General features: G+C 37.9%; 1 protein-coding gene across 2 annotated transcripts in view; it reads left to right on the plus strand.

Annotated features, from left to right (window-relative positions):
• TAFA2 (TAFA chemokine like family member 2) overlaps positions 1 to 24,820 on the plus strand; it is a 177,830-nt gene that overhangs the window by 107,223 nt on the left and 45,787 nt on the right. For both annotated transcript variants that reach the window (XR_012623588.1, XM_074827361.1), the window contains exon 2: positions 15,299 to 15,405. Coding sequence is in view for 1 of the 2 variants with exons in the window: in XM_074827361.1 (XP_074683462.1) it covers positions 15,299 to 15,405 (107 nt within the window). In the remaining variant the exon portion in view is untranslated. The remainder of the gene's footprint in view (positions 1 to 15,298; positions 15,406 to 24,820) is intronic.

A 24,820-nucleotide genomic window follows, 5' to 3' on the forward strand; every position in this document is an offset into this window, starting at 1 on the left:
AAAATGTGGAAATACTGAAACAGTTTCAGGTTGTTGGCAGTCTGTCTACTTGCCTCACCAGTTATATTTCCTCATTGAGACTGTTCCCTGTGCTTCCATTCTACCCTCTGATTTGCACTTTTTCTTCCTATCTGCATTACACTGTTTCTGTGGGATTGAACAGTCATTATGCTTTGTGGGAATATTCTATCTCCAATTGCCAGAGTCCAAAGGATAGTGTGCTCGTGGAGACAGTGACCACTACCCACCCAGGGCGATGTAGATGTAGATATATACAGGGGAAAGAGCAGAAAAGGTGAGGTTCTGTGGAAGCTGAGGATCTCAAGATATAATTTGATTTTCATGAGATTTTCATTTGATAAAAACTAAATGAAAGTGTTTTTCTGTTTTGCTGCTGCTGAAATACTTTTCTTTTGGGTTTTGATGCATTTTATGTTTGCATTGAACAAAATATTTGACCAAAAGAAAACATCTTATTTCTTTTACAGACAGTATAAAATAGCAAAACAAAGGCTAGTGTTAGTCCTCAAAAATGAGAAGAAACAGCTGCTTCTGTACAAAATTCCTTTAAGACATAGGTCACCTGTGTTTAGATCTCTCTTTTTACCTTGAGAAATTTGATCATCCAGTGAAGCTGTGAATGGCTTGCTCAAAAGATTATCCCTTGATGCTTTTTCTGTTTTGTATCGAACATTATTCAGAGAAAGAGTGACTGCAGTCTGGTGGGTGGGATGTTCACCTAGGAGGTGAAATATATATTTCTGATGTTGCAATGAATACTAAAGATTTCTAGGGGCAGCATTAGCTAAAGAATCTGAGTGTGCCATACACATCGGGATATTCTGGAAGATGAAGGTTCATATTCCTTCAGCTACCTTCAAGAGCCTGAATGTGCATTTTCCATATTCTGGATGAACGATTTACGCAGTATTATTAAACTAAAAGTTATGTTGCCCTGTCCTTCATTTTATGTATTTAGTTTGATTTATTTTTTTCCTTCTCACAGCTGTGTGACCTCAATGCAAATTTATGCATCATTTTTAATCAACGAAACTGTGTTTTCTTAGCAAGCAAGCTATAGAACTTTCCTCCTGCTATAAAGAAATAAATTCCATCCCTTTTTAAATGCATTTCACAAGCTGAAAAGAAGAGTTAGGGTGGTTTTTAAGTTAGTTTGAACTAAAATTCTTTTCTGAATTTGAACTTTGCTAAAGCACTGTGGTTTTCTGATCTCAAGTTTTAATATGGGCTCATCTTTATTTTTGCTTCCTACTTTTCAGATCATTAATGCATATGTACCTATTGGCATCACTCCAGCTAGAAGACAACAATAATAAAACATAGCATTTTCATTTTTAGCATTTAGTATTTGCCAACGCTCATATTTAGAGGAACAGGCCAAAAAAAAAAAAAGAAAAATTATACTGAGGCTCAGAGGAGAACTTTTTTTGGTGTAGAAGCTCCTTCTCATACTGCTTGCAGATGAGTATTTCTGAATTACAGCAATCATGAGAAATGTCCCATTTATCTTTTGCTTCATGTAAAAGACTTTCATTATAGCTGAACAAAGAATTGATATTTGATGAGGTTAATCTGACTGACAGTACACTGCAAATATATGGTTTATATTTATGGAAGCAATACATTTTGGGTGAGCTGTTTTCCCACTACATTCCATTGTTTGTTCGTATCAATGCTATGCACATTTTGCAGTTAATGAGATGATGAATAGTTTGAGATGACTGCTAAACTTTCAGGTCATGACATACAATTTAGGTTCATCAGTTCTATTTTATTTTAGGTGAAGTACAATGAAAACATAGGATTAGAAAATGGCATCCTCATTCTGACAGGAGACTAAGTTTTAGCAGCATTTGGGTTTGACTGTGAAAACTGTGATACCAGCAAAACAGGAAGAGGTACATAATCTTACCTATTAAAAAACAGAAGAAGTAGTCTTATTTAATACACTTTTATTTCCATTTATCTTAATGGTGTTTTGTGAAAGATATGTATTTCTGTGGTAAGTAATTTTCATCGTTTAGGCAGCATTTCTTAATTCACTTCTGGACCAACCCATCTTGATGTTGAAATTTCAATTTCATTTTTCTCTGTGAAATTTCAAAAATTACATATGGGGTTGTGAATTTGGTCACAAATTTGTGACTTGTTTTATACAAATTCTTTATATTTCCAGTTGGGCATATATATTAATTAGACATGAATGACAATGATGGAAGTGAAATTATCATAGTTAATGTAGCTATTCAGAATAAATTTCCATACAGCATCTGTAGATAATTTGAAAAAAGAAGCATAAAATAAAGATGTAACCTCCACTGATTATTTCCAAACCAAAAATTTGGCAATATTGCCAAACCTGATTGTCCAGAAATTTAAGTTCATCTTTCTCAAATTCTCAAGGCTTTATTACATGAAAATGGATCCTTTTGTTCTGTTGCCTTTAGAAATCACTTTTTCTCTGCAACTACAAAGGATGATTAAAATTGCAGTTCTTATCCTATTATTGGACTCTGGGAGCTTTTAGAGAAACACCAAATATCAAAGAACTCAAGAAAACACTGGGGGATCTGTGCTTGCTTCACTGTGCAACAGGGTACTGAAATGGAGGCCCATTGTTAGCAATCACAACTGCAAATTACACAAGGAGGAATATAAAAACAGCAAACATGCTTTCTTGCATAAGTGTTGTAAGAAAAGTTTTCACCTTTTACTGGCAAAGATCATGGAAAATGCAAGGCAAATAGCTGTTAAAATGAAATAGACTTAACTGATGCAGAAGGAAATACACATTGGCTTAGACTACACTTTGTTTCCCTTCAAGTTATGAAAGCTGCGGTGATTTTCCAAAATTAAAACAACGTATAATGAACTGCTGATCTCAGTATCGTACATATAGTTTCCTGCAAGTCTGGCAAGCACATAATAATTTCCTTTGATGGTGATGGCAGAGCAATATCTATAATTGTGACTGAAATGGTATGGAAATATATCAGTTTTTTCTTAGTAAGTAATGTATGTACAGTATTATACCCATGCTCTAGTAAATTATAATGCTCTCTTATTAGAATTAAATTGTGATTTCACAGAAGCAATGTTCTAAACCTTTCTATCTCACAATTTATCTTCAGAAGTTTGGGTAGTTTTCTGCTGTCTTTCATTTATGGCTCTTCTTATGTTGTACTAGCTAATTCTCATTTTTATCTAAGGAACCTTCTCAAGTCTTGAACATTTAGAGAACAATGCTCTCTTAGTACAGAAGACACATGGAGAGCCTTTCTAAGACAGCACTAAAAGAATCGTAGTGGACTGTACTACAGTCGTATGTTACCAAATTTAGATTGTTACTGACAGCAGAATAGGCATTACTTGGCTTAGTTCCTAGACAGTTCCAATTAATTATTATAAAATGAAGAATGAAAAGAAAAAAAAAGCTCTCTTTAATCATAAATACTACAAACACGAACTGTAACCCATTCTTTTGAAACAAGATGCATGGAATCCTGAACATCCTTGTGTCTAATACTGATGCTGTTAATGCAATCGTTATGAAAGTATAATGACATAACCCTCTTTAATAATGAAATACAAATGAAAGTAAATACATTTTTTTGTTCCATTGAGCATGCATAAGAATGCAAATACAGAATTTGTTAGAAACAGTTAATCCTGTTGTAAATATGGTAACAATTGAGGATTTTCTTGGCCAAATCTGTATTAGGGAACAAAAACCCTCTTGAGTCAGATTTAATTTACTCTAATGAACTTCTAATTTAAGGACACTTTACATTGCTAGGCTGGAATAAAAGAATTTTAATCTAATTATGAATATGACCTTTATGTTTTTGGATAAAGTCAACTGAAATGTACTTAGGCTCGGTCCTTAACTCAAGTCTTGTCTGTCAGCAAGATGAAGCCAGTGCCTTCTCCATGAGCTAGAGGACGTAGGGAGGTGGGCAGGGCAAGTCCTTGCTGGCCAGGGCCTGTCCCCCCTCCAGTCAGTAATTTCTTAGGCCTTCCTTTTGGTCCATCATTTTCTGTTGTTCACCTAAAAGGGTCGACCTATGCATCTTAAAAGTGTAGTTACTGGTAGCTTGGCTACCAGACTCAGGGAAAAACTGTCAATAATATAATGGCTGAGAATGGCAGGTATGGAACCATTAAAGTATCCAGTCTGACAGTTTTACAATGAGTTGTACTTTCCTTCAACAGTAGAGTTGTTTGTAGATTAGGTTGTACTCAGTGTGAAAAAAGACAGCAAAACTCTTGTCTTTAATTTTCTGTCTTGAAAGACAAGGGTTTTGCTGTTTCACAAAAAGGAACAATTCACTGACTAATTTGAGGTAATTTATTCTGTACTCTATGCTCTAAATTAGGGGGATGTACTGCAGGTAGCTGTTCCCTGATTTTGGCACATAAGCTGTCCTTCCCTTTGCTGTGGTGTCACAGTAGGAATAATGGCCCTAAAATGCAGATCAGAACTTGTTTGAGGGCCTCCTGAGTGACAGGTCCCTTTCAACAGGCCATTGAGGTTTGCTGAGGATCTGAAAATGCTTTTCAGATTAATCACAACCAAAAGGGCATCTTATCCAAGTATAAAATAATGATGGTATTTATCTCCTTTCTCATGAGATTATAGGGCTGCTTCTATGTTAGCAGATAGTTTGTCCCCACCAAAGTGATTTTGTAGATCCAAACTGTTGCTGCTGAGGGAACAATGTCCACATTATATTCCTTTAGTGGAGAAGGAGATTGTTTTTGACTAGCTCTTGTCCCCTGAACTGAACACGCCTAAACTGTTGGAGTGCATTAGGTGCACTCTCAGGCTCATCTTCTGCTTTATTTTCATCTAAAAGGGATTAATTTTGTGTCCTCCAGAATCATTGTGTGATCTAGCTCATAGTAAATGGAGACAACTCAAAAATTTGTCTGAAAAGTGAAGTCCAGCTCCAAACTGAAATGTTTATGTAAATGCACCTTGTAAGAGTCTCTTATCAGGGCACTAGAGGAACAGAACACTATTTATTGATTTTTTTTGTCATTCACCCATCCGTTGTTTTCTACCTGCAAATCCCAAGCTACATATCATGCAGCAGGAAGCTGAGCATAGACTTTTAGGAAGTGCAGGTTATGACTGGCTGTTTAATGAGCACCTGGCCATATTAAAATGCCACTGCAAGGCTGGCATAGTACATGCCAAAGTGAGTGCATTGTTTCTGGAGGTACACTCACTTGAATGAAACTCAGGATTGTATGGTCAATATGACTCTTATATAGCTGCTTTCAAAAGAGACTGTTTGAAAAGGGGCTGGGAAATTGATTTGATTTTTTATGGAGGACTGGGTGCCATTTAGAAATTTCAGCCATCATTAAGCAAATCCTGACCTGACTTGAATTCATTCCTAGCAAGCCATCACAGGAATACTCTGAATTTTTTTCAATTATTAATAATTTCTTACTGTTTCAGAACACTGATGAGGAAATAGAGACTGAGAGGAGACTTCGAAATTGTGTGGCATATAGCATGATTCTCAAGACAGCATTAGTTATTATAGTCTATGTGACAGATCAGATAGCATGCCACTGCCAAAAACCCCACCAGTATTTGATAAAACCCTGTGCATAGACAGAAAAGCCGCTGTACTTTTCTACGAGTAAGTTAAAAATTCCGATTTTCCTTGTGTGCCTATGTGGGCATACCTCTGCTGAGTACATCTGGATTAGCTGCTGGATTTTGTGTTCTACTTCCCAGCTGGTAGCTGAAGGTTTTTTGTGCAGCCTGGCTTCCATTCTTTAGCATTGCTCAGAGTGAAAGAAGTATTTTCCTATGTGCTAGCTCAGGAATAGAGATTTACACTACATACCAGATCCATACTTTGGAAGAGTCTGGTCTAACTTTGGTCTCACTCTTTTTTCCCTGGAAGTGGTGCCTATGGTGGCTGTGATGGATGATCATGTGTTAGGACTTGACAGTAAAAGAGTGGAAGAATCTGTTCCAACTGTGTTTCAACTAGGTTTACTCCCAGCTGACAACTCCCCTGTCTTCCTAGTTTGTTATGTCAGCTCTTAGAGTTATTTTGGTCATTGTGCAGGCAAGCTTCATGTTTTTCTGCAATTTGAGCAACCTGTCATTTTTTATTTACACTTGAACCCTTGCCTTCAAGTGTGGCCCAAAATGTGTAGGAGTCAGGTATAAAACATAGATTGGGCTCAGACCTACTTACTATTTGTCAGAAGTGCTACTATGCCTATTGACAGATATAATTGTCATGAAAATAGCAGGGGGGAACTTAGTCTTGCTTCCCTGTTCATCTGCAGAGGTCTGTCACAGTGTTATTTGCCAGAAGAATTCTTTGAAAAAAACAAAATTTAACCTTCAGTAGGGAAGTCATGCAGTAGAATCTGAATGGTTCGTATGAACATAATAAATTTCATGTCTGGCAAGATCGTGTAATATAACCATAGCACTTCATCCATATTCATGCATCCATATGCATGTAAGAATCCCAGAATTAGTCCTCCAGTATTGCTTGAAAGACATTATGTTTAAGATGATGGTCACTTTAAATGGATTTAATAATAACAGACATTTTTAATTCATGTATTCACACTCCTAAAACACTTCTAATGGTATTGTGTCTTCTGTTTTTATTTTAAAATGCTGAATTAATTTTTGAAAGTACATAGTTTTTGTATTCCACATTTGGACTCTTGCAAAAAACAAGACTCCTTCATATCTTGATAATTGTGATGCTTGCCAGTTTTATGTTTCCATTATGTCAATCTTAAAACCAAGATGACAATAGAAGATTTTCAATTTAAAGCAAGAGTGATAGAAAAGAGAGCGAGTTCTAAAAAAGTGAGGGAGTCTTAATCATGGAATAGTCACCCATGCTCAACAGTTTGACTTTAATTCACTGAAGTTAGTCAAAAAGCAATTTTAGTACTGAATGCTCCACCAATACCATACTGTGACTGTTCAGGTCATCTTAAATTTTATGCCACAGAGATGGCAATTATGCCTTGAAGATGCTGAAAAATAAGGAGAAATATTCATCTTAATCAGATGTTCATCAGCGTGGCCAATTTTTGAATGGAGCCCAGCGTGGTTCAGGTCGTTAGTGAGGAGCTTCACAGTTTTTTTCACATAGGATGTCACAGAGAGAAATGCTATGATTTTTGTTTTTTTGAGGGACGTGAAATGACTTGGAAAAAACCACTACACTAATGCACTTAGAATGAACTTGCTTATAGTTTTCATCATGAAAAAACTAGGACTTGACTTCCTGTACTAATGTACAAAAAAGGAATCATGATTTTGATGTAGAGACAAAGACTGGAAGAGACTTCCTGAATCACTGAGTTGAGTGCCCTGATCCTGCCTTCTGGCAAGATATCATCTAATCCATTTCTTATGGATGTGCTCCTTGCCCTCACTGTGTTTATTTCCTTTCCTTGATTTCTCTCTTTCCTTTCAGCCCTTGCTTTGCTCCACAAGCCAAGCTCTTTCAAACTCCTCCTATGGTAGAGTCTTTGTTCCTGTGACCATCATAGAAGACTGTTCCCATATGTTTTGTAGGTTCAGTTTTTCTTTTGTGAAGATGGATGGCCAGAATTGTATAGATTATTCTGAATGATAGTTTAAGAAAATTCATACTTGTCCTTGTGTGTCTTTATTAGAAGTATATAATTTATAGGATTTGCCTTTTTCACAGCCATCTCATGTCATATAGATACTGATGTACTCTTGGTGACCAACTAAAATAGACTAGTTTTTTACTCATGTTGTTTCAAATGATGATCTTGTAGCGGAAATGCTATTAATCCCTGATACTCCCTTTCAGTACTACTTGCTGTTATCGCGCCTGGATCCACCTTTCAATTCTTGTAGTAATCCACAGAGTCCTCGGCTTAATGTGTAAATTCTGGAGTGACACTGTAGGAAGTGCTTTATCTAAATCCAGACAAATTATATCTACTTCATTTATTTGTCTGGAAAATCAGTTATCTTATCAAAAAATCTGTCAAGGTAGTCTGGCACAAGCTACCCTTGGTAACACAGCTACATTTTATCCTATGTTCTATTTACTTCTCTGTCTTTAATTTATCTTTTTCTTCAAAGCCTGTTTTAAGCTCTTGCAAACTGAAGAGGTCAGACTAATAGGCTTACGCTTGCCCAGATAATTTTCGTCCTTGCTTTTAAATATTGGCACTTCAGTTGCTGTTCTCCACTAATATTTGATGCTTTCTCTGCCTTGACAGATTTGGAGGCTTATCTCTCCTACTGCAATGGCTTTGTGAAATCGCAGTATACCTAGTGATTCAGGTCTCAGCAAGACATTTTGTTCAAAGCCCATTGAACTGTTACAACTTTTTTTTTCAGTTAAACTTTTGATTGGTTAGTGAGATATGAATAAAGAAAATTTAAATAACCATCTGCAAGAGGATCAAATGTAAGATATAAGCAAATACTACTGCCGTGATGATTAAGTGAATAGATAGTACCCCCTAAAACTTAAAGCTCCCTTAAGCACAGAAACTGGGAGAGAGTTTAAAGTGACATAATAATATCAGATAAAATTATTTGAATTGGAGCCTAAATACCTTCTAATACTGAACACTTAACTGTGAGAGCTTATTTCACAAGAGTGTAGGACATCACTGGGCAGATTAAAGATACTAGAATATCTTGGATGTTTAAATATTCTGTAATGTTTTATGTTAGCATTTAAAAAGACTGAATGGCATGTGCAGGTCTAATGCTAGATTATTTCTATTAGTTTTATATTTTCATAAATAGATAGAAGTGCAGAATCTAACCCCACAAAAATTCATGACATTTTCTTTCTGTGTACTTAGTAATGTGTCAGCATCAATGTTTATCAGGTGAACACTCTTCTTCTGGTTCTGATGAAATGACCAAGAAAGGAGTTGAATATATACACAGTTAAATACGTCTGTATTGTTTGAGTTGAAGCTGTCTAGGAGGACAATGCATTTCTTGTTTACTCTTTCTTTGCTTTCTTTATTGCTTTCAGTTAGGTGTTGCATCTGAAAATTAATGAAGGTGAAAATTACAATCAATTGTGTCTACAAAGAACTGGTGTTAATCTGGAAGTAGGGGAGATTAACACTGATAGCAGTTTAGAGGGAAGGCCATTCATCAGTATCATCTGAGTTTTCAAGGTGATATCATCACAACCATACATTGCCTTTTGTAAGAAAAAGGTTTTCCCCATAATCTCTCAGGGTTTCTAGTTGTGAGATGGTATGCAGCTAGGTGGCTAAAGCATTTTTTACCTCTGGCAATTTAAGCATCCGTGCTTATCAGATTTTGAAAACAATAATATATATGTAAATTTCACATCCAAGTGCTATGAGATACTGTTGGCAAATGTAATTACCTGTATGTGCATCTGTCTCCAGTTTCCTGCTACTGGGAAACTAATTGCAGTATGTAAAGAAAAATGTTTTTTGGTTTACTGTCTATTTTCAAATATTCCATAAGTTTTTATTTTTCAGACATTTGAGATATTTTCTTTTCTTGAAACTGTCTCTTCTTATAAAAGCTTGTCTGCTAATCATTTTTCAAGAACTCGTGTTGTGTACATACACCTCTGTTTGGGAAAGTATGTGTTGAAATTTAAGTATGTGCTTAAGTCACACTGATTTAAATAAAAGACAAGTACGGGCATGCATGTCAATCACAGGCTTAAGTACGTTTGGGAAGAAGAATTCATTTGCCTCAGTGTCTTAAGTCTTAGCACAGTAGCCTTTCAAAAGACCTCCTTACGGCATTAAGCCTAGAATTCTTCAATCTGCTTCCACTGGTACACTTCATCTGAAAGTAACAGTGACAACCTTACTGTATTGATCTGCTAACAATTCTTTAACTATTTCTCAACAGTGGGGCTAAGCTCTCCAGGGCTACTTATTCTGCTATTGAGAGATCCACACTGGTAAACGACAACTGTTTGGGAAAAAGGTCAACAAAACCCACCCCTTTTGCTTTGCATACAGAGATTTCCCCTGTGACTCCTATGTAAGACTTGCGTGCTCTGCTAGGCTAAATGCCTATTCTCTTTCTTTCCTTGCCCACCTAGATCAAAGAAAGTACCTTATGAGACCAGGTCTGTGTTTTCCCCCCAGCTTCATTTCAGAATCAGAATGCACTTTGTGTCTGTTGCAGGCTGTGATGTATGAAGCAGAAAGAGGATTGATTTTCACAAGCTACCTTGTACCTGAAGTAATGAGAGTGGCAAATTACTTGTTCACTGGGTAAACATGACAGGAATGTCATAGAGGGAATTTATATATATGCAAACACAAGGGGGTCACATCGGTGTTACTTTTACAAAGTGACCTTATCCACTAAAGGGGCATTTTAAAATCTGCATTAGTTTACAGAGGAAAGGCTAAATAAAACTGCAAATACCTGCATTGCATGGGATTCTAGAAACTAACACAACTAATAAATAATGTAAGATGCAACACAGTACAGAACATAATGTAAATGGCTGCATTATTTCTGTACAAGAGACTTGAGGCCAGAAGTGATTTCTACTACTCATTTAGGGTTTCTCTGAAGTAGCAAATGAAATATTTGTCATAAAAAGAAAAGTAAGAGAATGTGGGACTAATTTTCTATCAGGTTTTTGTCCCTTAAACATTTCATCAGAATTCAGTAGAGAAATAGACTTACACTTTATGAACACTTGCATTCACAGGGTGTATGTGTTTGCAGAAGACAAATGGATCTTACTGACATTGAAAGTTTCTACGTATGTAAAGCAGGAACAAATGAATTTTCAACAGCTTCACAGAAGCTGATGTTTGTAAAGAAAAGAAAGAAAAGAAGCAACTGAGAAAAATGCTGTTACTCCTAGGAAACAGATGAGAATTTATTTGTGTAAGAGCTCTTAAGGGAAGAATGCAAGCTATTATTTCCTTATGTTTTTCTCTCCTCAACAATAAAGATTACATGAGGTTACACTTCACTTAAAATAGGAAGGGAAGGCAATTTATCACTGGCCATACAGTATAGGGTAATTCTCATGTGATTCTCCTCTATTTCTGAACTGTTGGAAAGATGGCTGATCTCAAGGCCAGAAGAAGGAAGGATGGAAGAAAGTAGAAACTCAAAAGCTTATGAATGCTACATTGCTGCTATGAAATTGAAGATACACGTCTGCACCTGGCAGTTTCAGTACAGTCAAATAGTTGGGCCATATCTGCTGCTGGGAGGGGGCTCACAGTGAGGTGAAGCAGCTACGAGGAGAGCCTGTGCAACCTATTAGTGTATTCACAGTTTGCATCTCATGAGCCACAGAGGCCAGGGAGAAGGATTTCTGCTGACACAGCAGTTTGTGAAGCTTCTATGCAGCATCAGATGTGGCTTCACCCTGAGAAAAAAATCCTGCAATTTTTAACCAATTTTTGTCACTAATCACCAAAACAGTCTAGTCTTGAGTCCATGATACCAGACTGGTGATGGTCTCATGGAGTGTGCTTCAGGGAAAAGGATGAGCAAATATAACAAATCCTATGAATTTATTCATTGTGTTACAGTGTTAGTGAAGAGCTGATCATGGCAGAGTCATCTCATACTCAGCCACTGCCTGTTTGAATTATGAGTGTGAGATATTTTTATTTTTGTTGTGTCCTTGGAACCACAAAAGGAGCTATCTTTCTTTTTCCTTGTCTCTAAGCACATTGAAAAATGAACTCAAACATGGCTTTTCATGTCCTCTTTTGCATGAAAGTGCTGAGAATTCCTTGGGTTTATTTCCAATATGTTGAGCTAGAAAGTTTGTATTTTTGTGTAAAATTGATTTTCGAATGTAGGCATCTCCTACAGCATGGCTATTCTCAGTTTTGATCACCTTTGACTTATGTGGCATTACTGAAGGCTGTAAGGATCACAGTGAGGGAGAGTTCGGCAGGCAGGAAGGTAAATAGAAGAGGAAAATGTCTCCCAGAGAAAACCATTCAGGTTAATAGCTATAGTTTGTCTGTGGAGCTCTGCATCACCTCTAGTAAAAGTAGACCTCATTTCAGAGCTCATTTGTTCTATTTAACACAGCCTGTTATGTTAGTATAATAACACTATGGTAATGGACTGAATTTTATTTCCTGGATGCACTTACTTGACATGGATCAGGGTTGCAAGAGGCTAATAGTTATGTTTCAGAGTTGAGGTCAAATGCTATCTAGTTCCAGTGTCTTCTCAGTGCTGTATCACGGGCTATTTTGGAAATCCACAAAAAATAACCAGCATCACAGTTTCTGAGCCCAGGTGATAATGCAGGCACTCAAATACTCAGTATATGTCATGGCCTCTTGTTATCTAGCTGTTTACCACTTTGCTGATGAGATGCATCTATCCCAACTCACTGAGTTTCTTGGACTACAAACCCTTCATTTTTTATTTCTAGGGCTGTATTGCTACAGTGTGACTTCTGTGTGTGTAGCAGGATTGCTGGGAGCAGAGTGCTTCATACCTTGTTTGTGCTTATGCAGCCACTTGTCTGTCCTTGGACTGACTGTTGTAAGTGGCCAACACGCACAATGCAAGGTCTAGTGTTATACTGCATAATCAGCTTGAAACTTAACATCATCTTCCAACCTTTTCTTATTTGAGTTGCTGTATGTTATGAATGCTTTAACTGCTGAGACATTCTTTTCTGTACTTCTGTTTATGGCCTCTGAACTATTAGTCCTACACTAGAACTGCTACTTGCACTGACTTTTCTGTCAATTGTGCCTATTATGGGAGTGCTGTAAGACAAAGTTATGATTTTTGTCCTTCTAAAGGTGAATACCACAAATGAATAATGCAGAATAGTGTAATAGACGTGTGGTACAGAAATGGTGTATTGTTTTTTCTGATGGTTGGAAAACCTGGCAATGGCATTCAGCCCAGATTTTCTGCGTCAAAGCTCAAACCCTTCCTTTACTTTGCAGAACAGTCTCTCCTATATTCAGTATTGGCTTTACTCCTCTTTGGTGTGCTGGGCTGTGGGCAGAGGTTTGGATCTTCACTCTGCCACCTACCCTGAGGGGCTGCTGTTCACAGTCAGATATGTTGATTTACTCTCTTTCCTCTTGTTGCTACTGTTTTTCCATATGTATTTGCATTTTCTGCTGTGCGTTTGCTGCCAGCCTTGCAGCACAGTGAGTGAACCTGGCATCAGCAGAGCGCAGGAAGGAACTGTATTAGATTCAACTTTGCTTAATAGTGCAAGTCCCACTGTGTTTTGAGCACTGTTGGATAGGTGAGGAAGAAAGATTTGATTTTAATGAGAGATGACTTGGCACCAGCATCATAACAGGTGCAGTATGAAAATCCAGGAGTGAAAGAGTTAATTCATATTCTGTTCACAGAGATAGCTGTGAAAGAGCATATGCTGAATGTGCATTCCAGTTTCATTTTTTGTTCTTATTTACAGTGACAAATAATATATTTCCCTTTAGCTCTGAGTGCTTCATAAACCTGGATCTGCTGATGAACATGCAGTTTACACTCCAGAGGCACTGGAATTAGTGCAAGAAGGCAGAGCTTGGTGTGCTTCACAGCACACTGTGACCTCCACTGTGATTATGAATCCGTCAGGCTTTCAGGGGTACATCCACCATCCTCGATATAGCATTTTCTTACTCCTCTCTCTTTATCCCTGATAAATGTGGTATTTGAACCTCTGGGAAACACACTGTAGATGTGGGACTTCTGTCAAGGGATGCTGAGTTCTGTTTGCTTTGAATTCAGGTTTAGAAGGGCTTGGTACATTCCTCAGTGGGTTCTTAATTTGAGTCGTAGTGTTTTGTTACACACAGCCTGGTGTGGAAACTCACTGGTGCTTAACAAGATCTCATCAATCTCCTGGAAAGCAAGATTGGCACTTTTGGGTGATATGGTCTGGTTACAAGTCTGGAAATCATGAGTGGACTTGTGGGGTGGGTGGTTGCCTTATCAGCATGTGGTGTTCTGTTAGAAAGGAATTTGCTCAGAGGAACGGAATTGCTTTGAAGCAATGGAAAGAGATTTGGGACTTTGAACAGGCTACTGGTTAATTCTGTATTGGAGTAGTCTGCCTTTCACAACTCTGTAGTTGTGGTTGCCCAAGACTGTGTTGTACATGAACGAAGCAAGAGAGTGGCTCTTAAATTCCTTTGGGGTTCTTATGAACATAATAGGAGATAAATATGCAACCATACTGAAGCAATGCAGTTTTTTCTGCTCAGAAAGGCACCATAGTTCCGGGCATTATGAAACAGCAATAATTTTGTTCAAGTGATCAAATTTGCAGCTTTTCTAGTATAAGTGATTTGAAATAGACATCATCATCCTATTGACAGTGCAGAAGCATGATCGTCATGCAGAGTTGTTTCTTAGCCAGCTCCATAGGGTTCTTCTACAGAGAATGAAAGGTGAGAGGCTTCATTATTATACCTCTTGCCACTCTCTGCACAATTGTAATCCTTAAGCATGAGAGCCTATGTTCCTGAACTTGTCTTTTTGGCAGATGGAGGGGTATTTTGTCTTTGGAGGAAGTTACTGAGAAATAACTCATGTGTTACCTTGCGCTTGAACCACCATGGTGGCTTGCTGTCACAGTGAAAACATCACTGAGCAAGATGAGGGCGACTGTATGCAGTTTCCCTTGGTGCAATAAATCAAATCTTTTCATTACCCTAAGGTAGACAAGAGACTAGTGAATCTGCCCTGCTTGAGTCTATGTTCCAAACCACTTCTGTCTTCCTAACAGGATTTCTGTATGGGAGGGTTGGTACATGTGCTGGAGGTCTGTTCAAATCTGTTATTGCCTTATGGCTTGTAGGCACAACCCAGAAAGAGTTGCAATCCCAAAAGCTAAAAACTCCACTGCGCCATCAGAAAGAACAACATTGACCATAACTGGCCCCAAACACACTAGTGGCACTTCTCTGTTCATCAAAACCTGCTGCACAGCTGCATGGATTCATCCTTCTTGCTAGCACTAGAGTCTACTGTGGTTATGAACACTGCTTGTGCCTTGAGAGAAACATGATGACTGGAGGTGTGGAATTCTCCTGGTACTGACCAGCGTGGAGGAATGCTGGTGGACCAGGGAGGGATCTTATACTGATGCTCTATGTGATGTACCTCACTTAGAGCCAGACAGAATTTAAGACTTAAGGGTTATCAGCCAGACACTTATAAAACTTGTTAAATTAAAAAAAAATGTTTTCGAAAGAAGCCTTAAGAGAAATACTTATTCTTGTGTATTTTTGTTTTCAGGATGAATAAGAGATACTTACAGAAAGCAACAAAAGGAAAACTGCTAATAATAATATTTGTTGTAACTCTGTGGGGAAAATTAGCATCTGGGGCAAATCATCATAAAGGTAAGAATTTCTGTTCTGTTCTGTTCTACTGTTGAATCTGTGGCTTCTGTCAGCAAATTCAGAAGTGTCCAGTGTGTGTGACCTTTTTTCCTTATGCATGTTTGTGTCTCCTGGTATTGGTCCACTAATCAGTACCAAAGGAGAGTTTTCAATGGATAGACTTTTATTAATTTATTAAGAATTTAAGTATTTCAGTCCAATTTTCAGCATTCTCTGATTTTAGGTCATTTTGTAATGATGGTACAGTTGAAAAGATGGTAAAAAAAGATGGTCAGATAGAAACATCAAATAATGAACACTGCTTGTCTCCTAAAAATAGATATATCAGATAGCACATATGTGTGCTACAAATGAATTCATGGAATGAACCTTAGAAAGAAACGATTTTTAGTAACATGTATGTTGCTGCTGTGTGCAGTTATCTGTCAAGGACGACTTCATGGATAATGTATGCCGAATGTGATTGTTTCATCCTAAAAAAAGACCATTGCTTTGTGGTGCATGCTTCATTTCTAAGACCAGACTAAGAACTTTAGTATGTGTTTCTGTAAACCCCTAATGCAAGGAACCAGCTCTCCAGATTCATGTACTAATATCTTCTTATAAGCTAATATAACTTGAAATGTGATCTGCGGTATAACACAATTTTGAAGTCCACTTCTCATCTTCATATAGTGTCTGTTGGCTGTTTATCTGCTTATTCAAGATCAGAATAAACTCTAACAACTTGGGTAAAATAAGGGTGGGACATGAACATTACTGAGAGCGAAGGAGTTAAATACTAGGGAAGGATTCCAATAACACCAGTCAGTTCATCTCTCTGTGGTCATATACATTTTATTATGTACCCTCTGATGATAGGATTTCATGAGCAGGTATTTTATATATCTAGCTGCTAGATATTTTTCTGCTGTGTGAAGATATCTTTCTTCAAAATACCTCACTGATCAAGGACTTCAGGATGCAGAGGCACTCTCTGCAAAGTCTTTTGTGAGCTGCAATTTGGCTGCAGACAAAACAGATTGATGTGGTCCTGCAGGCCACCAAAGACAGGAACCATGCTGACTCTTTGCTCAGCCTTTGTTCCCTCTTGGAACCAGAATATGGATTACGCCATAGCTTGCCAGTTTAGTCTATTGGAAAAGAGCCAAGATATCCTAGCCTGAATTCAGAATTCTTTTGTCTTTGATTATCTTTCTTTAAAAATCAAAAAGCCCATCTCCAGATCATTTTGATTCCATCAACAAAAGCTTGACAAGCTGTGTTTGCCTCAATTCAATTCAAACGTTGCCAAAGTATTCTTGCTACCGTTTTTGAAAAAATGATGAGTAAAACCTGTCACCAAGTATTTCATGGAAACAAATTATAATCCCAAGGATTATTTGGGAACTAGGGCTTCACAACTGAGAATCAAATGATCCCCCACCAATTTTAGCTCTCCAGATATATTCATGCAAGTAAAACCCCAGCAGAGCTATACCATTAATTATCTGGAGAGTACTTGGCATTTGAGGCCTGGCATTCGAGGCCCAGCCTTAGAGCAGAAATAACTTGAGAGGTGTTGAATTTGATGTTTTTAGATAAAAAGAATATGCATATGAGCCCCCTGCAAAATCAGGTTATTAGCTGTAGGGACTTCTTTACATTCCTGCAAGTTAACAAAAAGCTTTGGTTCTTTTTCTTTAAATTGTAACTTTTCACCCTTTTAGCAAAATATATGAAGTTTTGCAGGGAACAATAATAATAAGCATGACTTGAGTGTTTAATTTAGAAAAGCAACCATTGTACATGTTCAGATTTTGGCTTGTGGATTTACTAGATCTGCAAATCAGCTGCACTCACTGTATATGGGGGATTATTTTAAAAAGCACAAATCAGAGCTATGCAGCTCAGCTACCACTGATTGCCAAAGAAACTGGGACTTTAACTTTGCATTATATCAAAGAAAATTTTCCCCCTACTCTAATAGCAGAAATGGAGCTAAGGTGCAGCCAAAGAAAACCTGACACTGTTCACCTTTGCACAGAATTTTCAAATACTGAGGAATATGTGAGTTACTTCAGCTATAATTATCCCTAGCATCATTAATCTTCATTTATAGAAGTCCTTACTAACATATTGGCATGACAAACCCTAATGACTTTGAAGGAGCCCTTACAATTTCAAAGATCAATAATCTACATTTTTAAAAATCTTTACTTTCCTATTGACTTAGTCATATTATGCATCAGTTGCATCAACTCTTAAACCCATCTCTTTTTCTGAACGCTATTGTAAAAGAAAAGTAAAAGCAGGAAAGTTCATCAGTGTGTGAAAAATTGTTTAATGAGCATGTTGCTCTCCAGACAGACTTCAGCAGGGATATAAACAGCTGATTCCGACAGGCTGTCTCTAGGCTTGATGCACTTATTCCAGGGATGTGGCACAAATGAGAAATGCCAAGTCAGCAGCAAGAAAAACAGAGGCCGAGGCAGGGCATGGGGAACCAGGCTCTGAGGTCAAGTGAGCAACCACCAGGGTTACCAACTGCGATTCCAGATTACAGCTTTTCAGTGTCAGGTGTGTGGGTGCCAAGTCCATCCTTCTATCTTATGAGAAGACTGGTTTGAAGACAGATCTGCACCCTTCATCTTGTCTGATTGTTAAAGTTCCATCAGTCTGAATAGAAAGTCCAAGAGCTAAAAGAGATAAGCACTCACAGTGTTTAAAACAAAACCTAAAGCTCACTTTTTTGCTGCACACAGGATTATGAGTTCTCCTGTGTAGTTCCTGGTTGTGCACATACTTATATTCTATTATTCTGTCTTGTGGAAAGAAACAGGAACTCTGCTTTTTCTTTTTCATTTTGCTGGGGACCATGATACTCTGGTGATCTGTGCCTTACCCGAGCACGTGCACCTGTGAATGACCCTACAGTACCATGTATGAGAAGACAAGTAAAGAGTGGTGTATCAGTCTTCAAAAGGACGTTGTCAAGGTTATGAGTCTAAAAACTGATCTACCTTGAGGGTGGCTGAAAGAAATCCATAAGGGTGTTTTATTATAAAATTGATCCTGATCCTCTTACTCATTGCTAGCCCTTGGAAAACAAATAAACCTGCACAAACATACAGTGTTCATTGACAGATATGGCAGGCAGGCATCAGTTCCGCATCACTGCCTGCTTGCTGTTTCTGTCACAGGGAACATGAATTGGTTTGGTGACCATTGTACCACAGCTCCTGTTTAAGATTTCAAGTGTTGGACTAGTTCTTCTGGGAAAGAAATATACTGGTAGTACCTTACAAGTGCTCCTTTGTAGACAAGAGGCTACCACGAGACACAGTTTCTACCCTAAAACTAAAAACTTTCAAAATGTGAATTTCTTTGAGCTTTTTGTGATTGCTAAGTTTTTTTACTTTGATAACGCAATAAGGTAATCTAAAAAAATTAAGGGTGCTTTGGAACCTGAGCATAGTTTAATATTCCTCAAAATACAAACCGATATTAAATTTTAAATCCCTGGACAGAATCGAAAGCTACTTAAAAATATGACTAATGATGAATGCTTGCTTGCCAGAAGGAATTTGTTATGGAACCAGAAAATACTCCAGGTAGATTAAATAAATAAATAAATAAATGAAGCAATTGAGTATTTTTGGACTTACTAGATGAAAAGGCATGATAATTTATTTTCATTTAAAAAATTTCACTCAGAAGCTGAACTTACCTGATGCCTATCATATAGTTAAAACAAACTGAACTTTATCATTTGTGATGTAGAATTGCTGCTCCTACTTGTCTGTGAATTTGGACTAAATTAGAAGTCTGAGGGAATGTCTCACTATTCACAAGGAGAAAATGAATCTTGGTTTCTCCTTGCAGAGGAGTAGCTATTCTGAAGTCCAGATGAATGAAGCAGCCACTAAAACTGCTAGTTAGATTACCATTCCTGGATGAGTCTGTCTTTCTCAGCTGCCTTGATGGGGCAGAAACACTGCTGGTACCTGTGTTGTGATACAGGATGTAGCATGTGCCACACATGTGCTGGAGTTTGGGAATGGGTATGACTATGAGAAGCAAGAAACCCAGTGTTAGCAGTGGCATGCTTTCAGGTGGTACTGATGTGTTTACATCCATTGCTGGACTTTCATTAGCAGTCATCCTCTTCCCTGTTCACCAGGTTGCTTTTGTTGTGTGAAAAGAGTACAAATAAAATGTGCAGGACAGTCCTGGAAAACCTAAGGAACTGTCTGCAGATTTTAAGTCTTTGGGGAACTGAGTTAGAAATGCAGCTTAATTGTAATCGTTGTCTCTGGATATCTTATTTTCTTTGGATAACGCATCATTTCTGTTTGCTCTGAAAGATCTTTTATGTCTAGATTTGTCAAGTTTTCTATTGGGAAAATGAACCAAAAGGTGGCAAGCCCTGAACAGGGCTCCAATGTAGTCTAACACACATCCCACATGTGTGCATCTTTGAGAATATAAACTTCTTTTAGGGGAAGAAATCTCATATTAATGAACAAATTTCATCAAAAGCGATAGTGTAGTCCAGTATGGGCAGTAGTATGCCTGGTTCTGGAGAGTGAGTGGAAGGACTGGTAGCCCTTGCAGACAGATGGGGAGGTGCAAGTTTGTTCTTTTGGCTTCTATCAATCAGGAGGGCTCTCTTAGCTAGTGCAGTGATGCTAACACTACACTTAATCAGCATATGACAGGCTCCTGGCTCTGCCTGACCCCTGGGCTGTGGAATTGATTTGTTCTGAGGAGAGATAATATAGCACTTTGTTAAAAGCTATGGTAATGGCCTCTGTGCATTGCCTCAATGTTCTCATGCCTGTTTCATGCACAAGGAGTGAAAGTCACTGGTCAGTTAGGACAGCAGTTTAGATGGCTTAATAGGTGATTTGTGTCATATTTGTGGTTCTTTTGTATCACTAGGGCAGTGTGAGGGACTTGAGGCATGCTGGTGAATCTTGTGCAATGGTTTCCAAACTCTTAGTGTTGTGAATTGTGCCTTAAAGATACCATTGATCCTCTGATTTGCAACAGATTTTCTCCTAGACAAATTTCTCCTCCTGAATATCACTCACAGTTATCCAGTGAGTGATATTCATCTAGTGGCCTATGTGTAACTCTATTGCTATACATGTGACTCCATATTCAGATGTCAGTATATGAAGTCCACTACTGGCTTGCACTCCCCGGACTGCCAGGACAAAACTTTTATTATCAGAAGTATGGTGTATTATGGACATGGTTAAATGCACCTTGAAGTTTACTAAAGGCAGTGCCTAAGTGGAGATGCTTCTGAGCACTGATGATTAGTTCTGCTTATTTGTCTTCCTGATTTGCTGCTTGTTGTATGTTTAAATCTGAAGCAGCCGAGCATAAGACATTGTTTTTCTTGTGCTGACTGCTTGCTATCTATAGAGCAAATGAAACTGTCTTGAGTGGGCTGGGAGAAAGCCTCCAGAGCACATGGGTGGTCAGGTAGAAAAGGAGAGAGGCTGGCTTGCAGGAAGCCTACAGCTGGAGCAAAGACTGAGGGACAGCTGAGGAGACTGTAGAAGAGACAAACAGCTAGCCTTTTGAGGTGATGGAAAGAAAGAGACTTAAGGAGCCAGCTGTGACTGTGTTGAGGGGTTCTGGTCTGAGGACAGACTTGGAAGGAGGAATCCATCTCTCCAAGGGCAGATTTCTTCATAAACTCTTTTATTTCTGTTCAGCTTTACTCAGCACCACTGAGTTTTCTCTGTTTTATAATGTTTAGTTTATATTAATGACTTTGAAGTATTAGTCCTACTGAAGTTTTAGGGTACTCTGTCAGAAAAATTCCACCACAGACCTGTGACTGACTTTGGTCTCACTGCATTTTGTATGAAAAATCATACCAAAAGTTCTTGAATGTTATATCAACTGGAACATTACAGAATATATGTAACTGGTTCTACTACTGGGAATCAAACTGGTGGTTACAGTCATTCAGAAGGGCTGAATCAGCCCCTTACTCTGGTGTCTTGTTATTGCATTAAGACTGTGCAGGTTACTGACAAGTGTTCAGAAGCTTGGGGAAATACCTACAACACATTGCAGCTAAATAATGCTGTCTAGTTTGCTTTATTCAGGAACATTAGGGTGTTGCCTATCATTTTGTTGTTTGAGATCTACATTCCTAGCGTTTAGAGTGTCAGTGTCTAGATAAGAATAGCCCTTACTTCTATGTGGGAGACCTCTGAAGTATTCAAACCTTTGTCTTTCTGTAGAAGTGCCTTCATCATGAAGTTACAGTGTTTAGTATGAATGTACCTTTGCCCTTTCTATTGAGGATTTTACACTGTGTAGAAGACAGCGTTCATAATGCAGAAATAGAAGTTTGTATTCAATTTTAAAAGCAGAAGTACCCTTAGTGTAGAGGGCAGAAACCAGACAAAAGACATCCCTCCTCCCTGCTAAGTAGCCACTAGATAGCCACATGCTCCCTCTTCCTTCCTGAAGGAGTCCTATTGGAGGTAATGGCATTCTCTGGGGACATATGTGGTCTGAACCTCTTTGACCTGAAGGGGGCACCAAACACAGATCTCCCAGTTCCATGATATGGGCTCTGAGATAACGGATAAGCAGCAGCAGTACCGGTTTTTCCACAGTTTGCAGTTTTTTTGAAGTGTCTGTACTGTAACATTGGGTGAGGGATCTGACCCTGTGGGTAAATTGTATGTGTTCAACATGCACCTTCTGGATGTGTGGGACTGTCAAAGGATGCCAGAATTGTTCTGCATATTCTCAGGTTCTTTACTGGAATTAGGTGGAAGAAAACTGCCTAATATTTACATGAGGGGAGTTGCAAACATACAGAGAGATGTGTGTGGATGCCTTAGGAGCTACCAGGTGAGGCTGAAGATGTCAGTGCGATCTGTCAAAATATTAGATGGAGGTATCCACCTGTCTATTGTTGATCTGTCAATCCTGCTTCATCAAACTCTTTTGTCATATTTGCTAAATATCTCAAACACGGATAATCTTATCTCTTGTGGAAGTTTGTCCCAGAGATAGATTCTCTTAAATGAGAATGCTTTGTTTGCAGCTTTCACTAACTTAATTCTGAGTGTAATTAATGTTTAAATATAGAAACAAAGAAAGATGATAGTTATTTTAGCAGACATGGGGAAGAAAGATATTAGATGTTCTTATCTAGCTTGGGCATTAATTGAAAGTTTCTGTTATATCAGGATCAGAACCTGATCCCCGAATTGCCATTTGCTTGAAGATAAAGTAGAACAGTCGGTTAAACACTTTCATATTAGTATCTGCCGTTGCAATCTAAAATGTTAATATAGTATCTGTTAGAATTCAGTAGATAACATTCCTTGGCCTTCTGCCGGGGTATAAAACAAAGTAATTTTCTCGGATTGCCAGGATGCCAATAGTTCTGATGGTTCACTGGGACATGGGTGCAGAAATCATGGTAACAGCAGAGTTATGCCTATTTCTTCTCTCTGCTGCTAGCTCCGTAACAGCAAATGGCTGCCTGCATTTTTGCCTCCGTTCCCACCCCCACCTTGGTGCTGAAAAACTTGGGTGTCCTTGAGGCAACCATGGAGAGAGAGGTGGAGAGTCGCAATGAGATATCACACGCTTTCCTTTATACTGATCACTTTAAAATATTTCTGTTTATATTTGGCAAGTATTATGGTTTCTTGATGTTTTTTCTAAGACAAATAAAAGGGAAGTGCTTAGCAGTTTTTTATTTTGGGCCTGATCTTGTAATCCCAATGTCAAATTTTTACTAACTTCCCATGAGTGACTACCTGTCATCTTTTCTTTAAATACATTCTGATTTTGTGTTGTGGTGGAAAGATGATTGCACAAAAGATTATATTCTTGTAAAAGTTACATAGTGGATTTTACAGTTAGAAATGCCAAACTTTTTAACATTTTCAGCCCTTTCATTTCTTAATAATGTTATCATCCCTTGGGTAGCTGGCCCACTGATCAGCTGGTTTTTTAGCTAGTTTCTGTTTTAGAAGATTAAACTCTCTGCTTTTTTTGTTAGGAAAATATTGTAAGATGTTAGGGCTGAAAAAACACTGATAGTATGCTTACCCTGCTGTTACTTTTTCCTATCATGAGTAAATGTTGACATTTTCCTAATACTGAAATCAGATCTACTTTTCCAGTTTTATATTCTTGTTTCCAAATTAGTCCTGTTGATTTGTTATGTATACTAAGTAATGCATTCTACTAGATTCCTTCATCCTTATACCTAGGAAAACAGAGTGCTTACACCTGCATGCCACAGTTTTGACTAAACCCATAAAAATAGTATGAAAGAAATTGTTAGCCCCCCCTAGTTGTCTTTATTCAATTAGTCTTGATTTAATAATATCACTTTCTTGGATCTGTTGATCAGAATTTTTCTTGTTGTTTCATTAACTTGTTAAGTGCTCAATTAATGTAGCATATAGTAGTATTTTTGTTAGCATTTCCAGATTTAAAATATTATTTTCTGGGCTTACAGTTATATTCTGATTTTTTAATTTGCCTAAATGTACATCATGTCATAGATAATGTCTTAAATAAACTTTTCCTTAGAGTAGAAAAAGGAAGCAATGGATGTTAGATGCAGCTGTGATCAGGAAGGAAGAGGAGGACTGTTTAGCAACCTGGAGAATCCTATCATACACCGTAAAGCAGGATGCTATGCCACAGTGATCCAATGAGGTTGCTGCAAGCTGCCTGTGCCTAGTCCCCAGACCCATCTCCCTTTCTGGAAACATTTTTACTCATTGACTATATTGGCTACACTGTCTTTAAAGAGGATCCTTCTAGTACAGGCAGGTGGTATAGGAGTTGTAAATGGGAAAGTGATGGCAAAATTTTAATGGTAAATATCAGAGTGAGTTTACACAAATAAAATCTTTTGAGGAAATACCATTCTCTGTCTATTTATGTAAATACTTAATGTTGATAACAAGAGTCTACAGAGCTACTCCGAAAGTGTGAATCCTTATGTTCAGGAAAGCTCTGAATGTGCCTTCTGGTTGAAGTTTCCAGCCTTGGAATTTGGCATGCATTGTAGAGGAGCTGTGTCCTGGTCTTCTGACAGCTTTGGAGCTCGGATGGTAGGATTGTCTTGAGGTATATTGGAAGGTCATGACTAGTACAAAATTTATGTCCAAGACCCTTAAACCAGCTTTCTTTGGTGGAGAAACCAAGCAGATTTTTCTGACAACTTGCTTTTTTCCTGTCTTTTTCCTCAGAAAAATGTTCATAAAATTTTATTAATGCCTGGGAATATCAAACAAGAATATAATTGAAAAGAAAATCTGGATAGTTTACAGTTTCCCTTACATTATGATTTCTCCAAATGCAACGTATTAACATCATGTCATTTTTATAGGTCAGATATAATGGATCAATATCACATTATAAT

The sequence above is a fragment of the Strix aluco genome, chromosome 5 (genome assembly GCF_031877795.1).
Source record: "Strix aluco isolate bStrAlu1 chromosome 5, bStrAlu1.hap1, whole genome shotgun sequence".
Taxonomy (NCBI): Eukaryota; Metazoa; Chordata; class Aves; order Strigiformes; family Strigidae; genus Strix; species Strix aluco.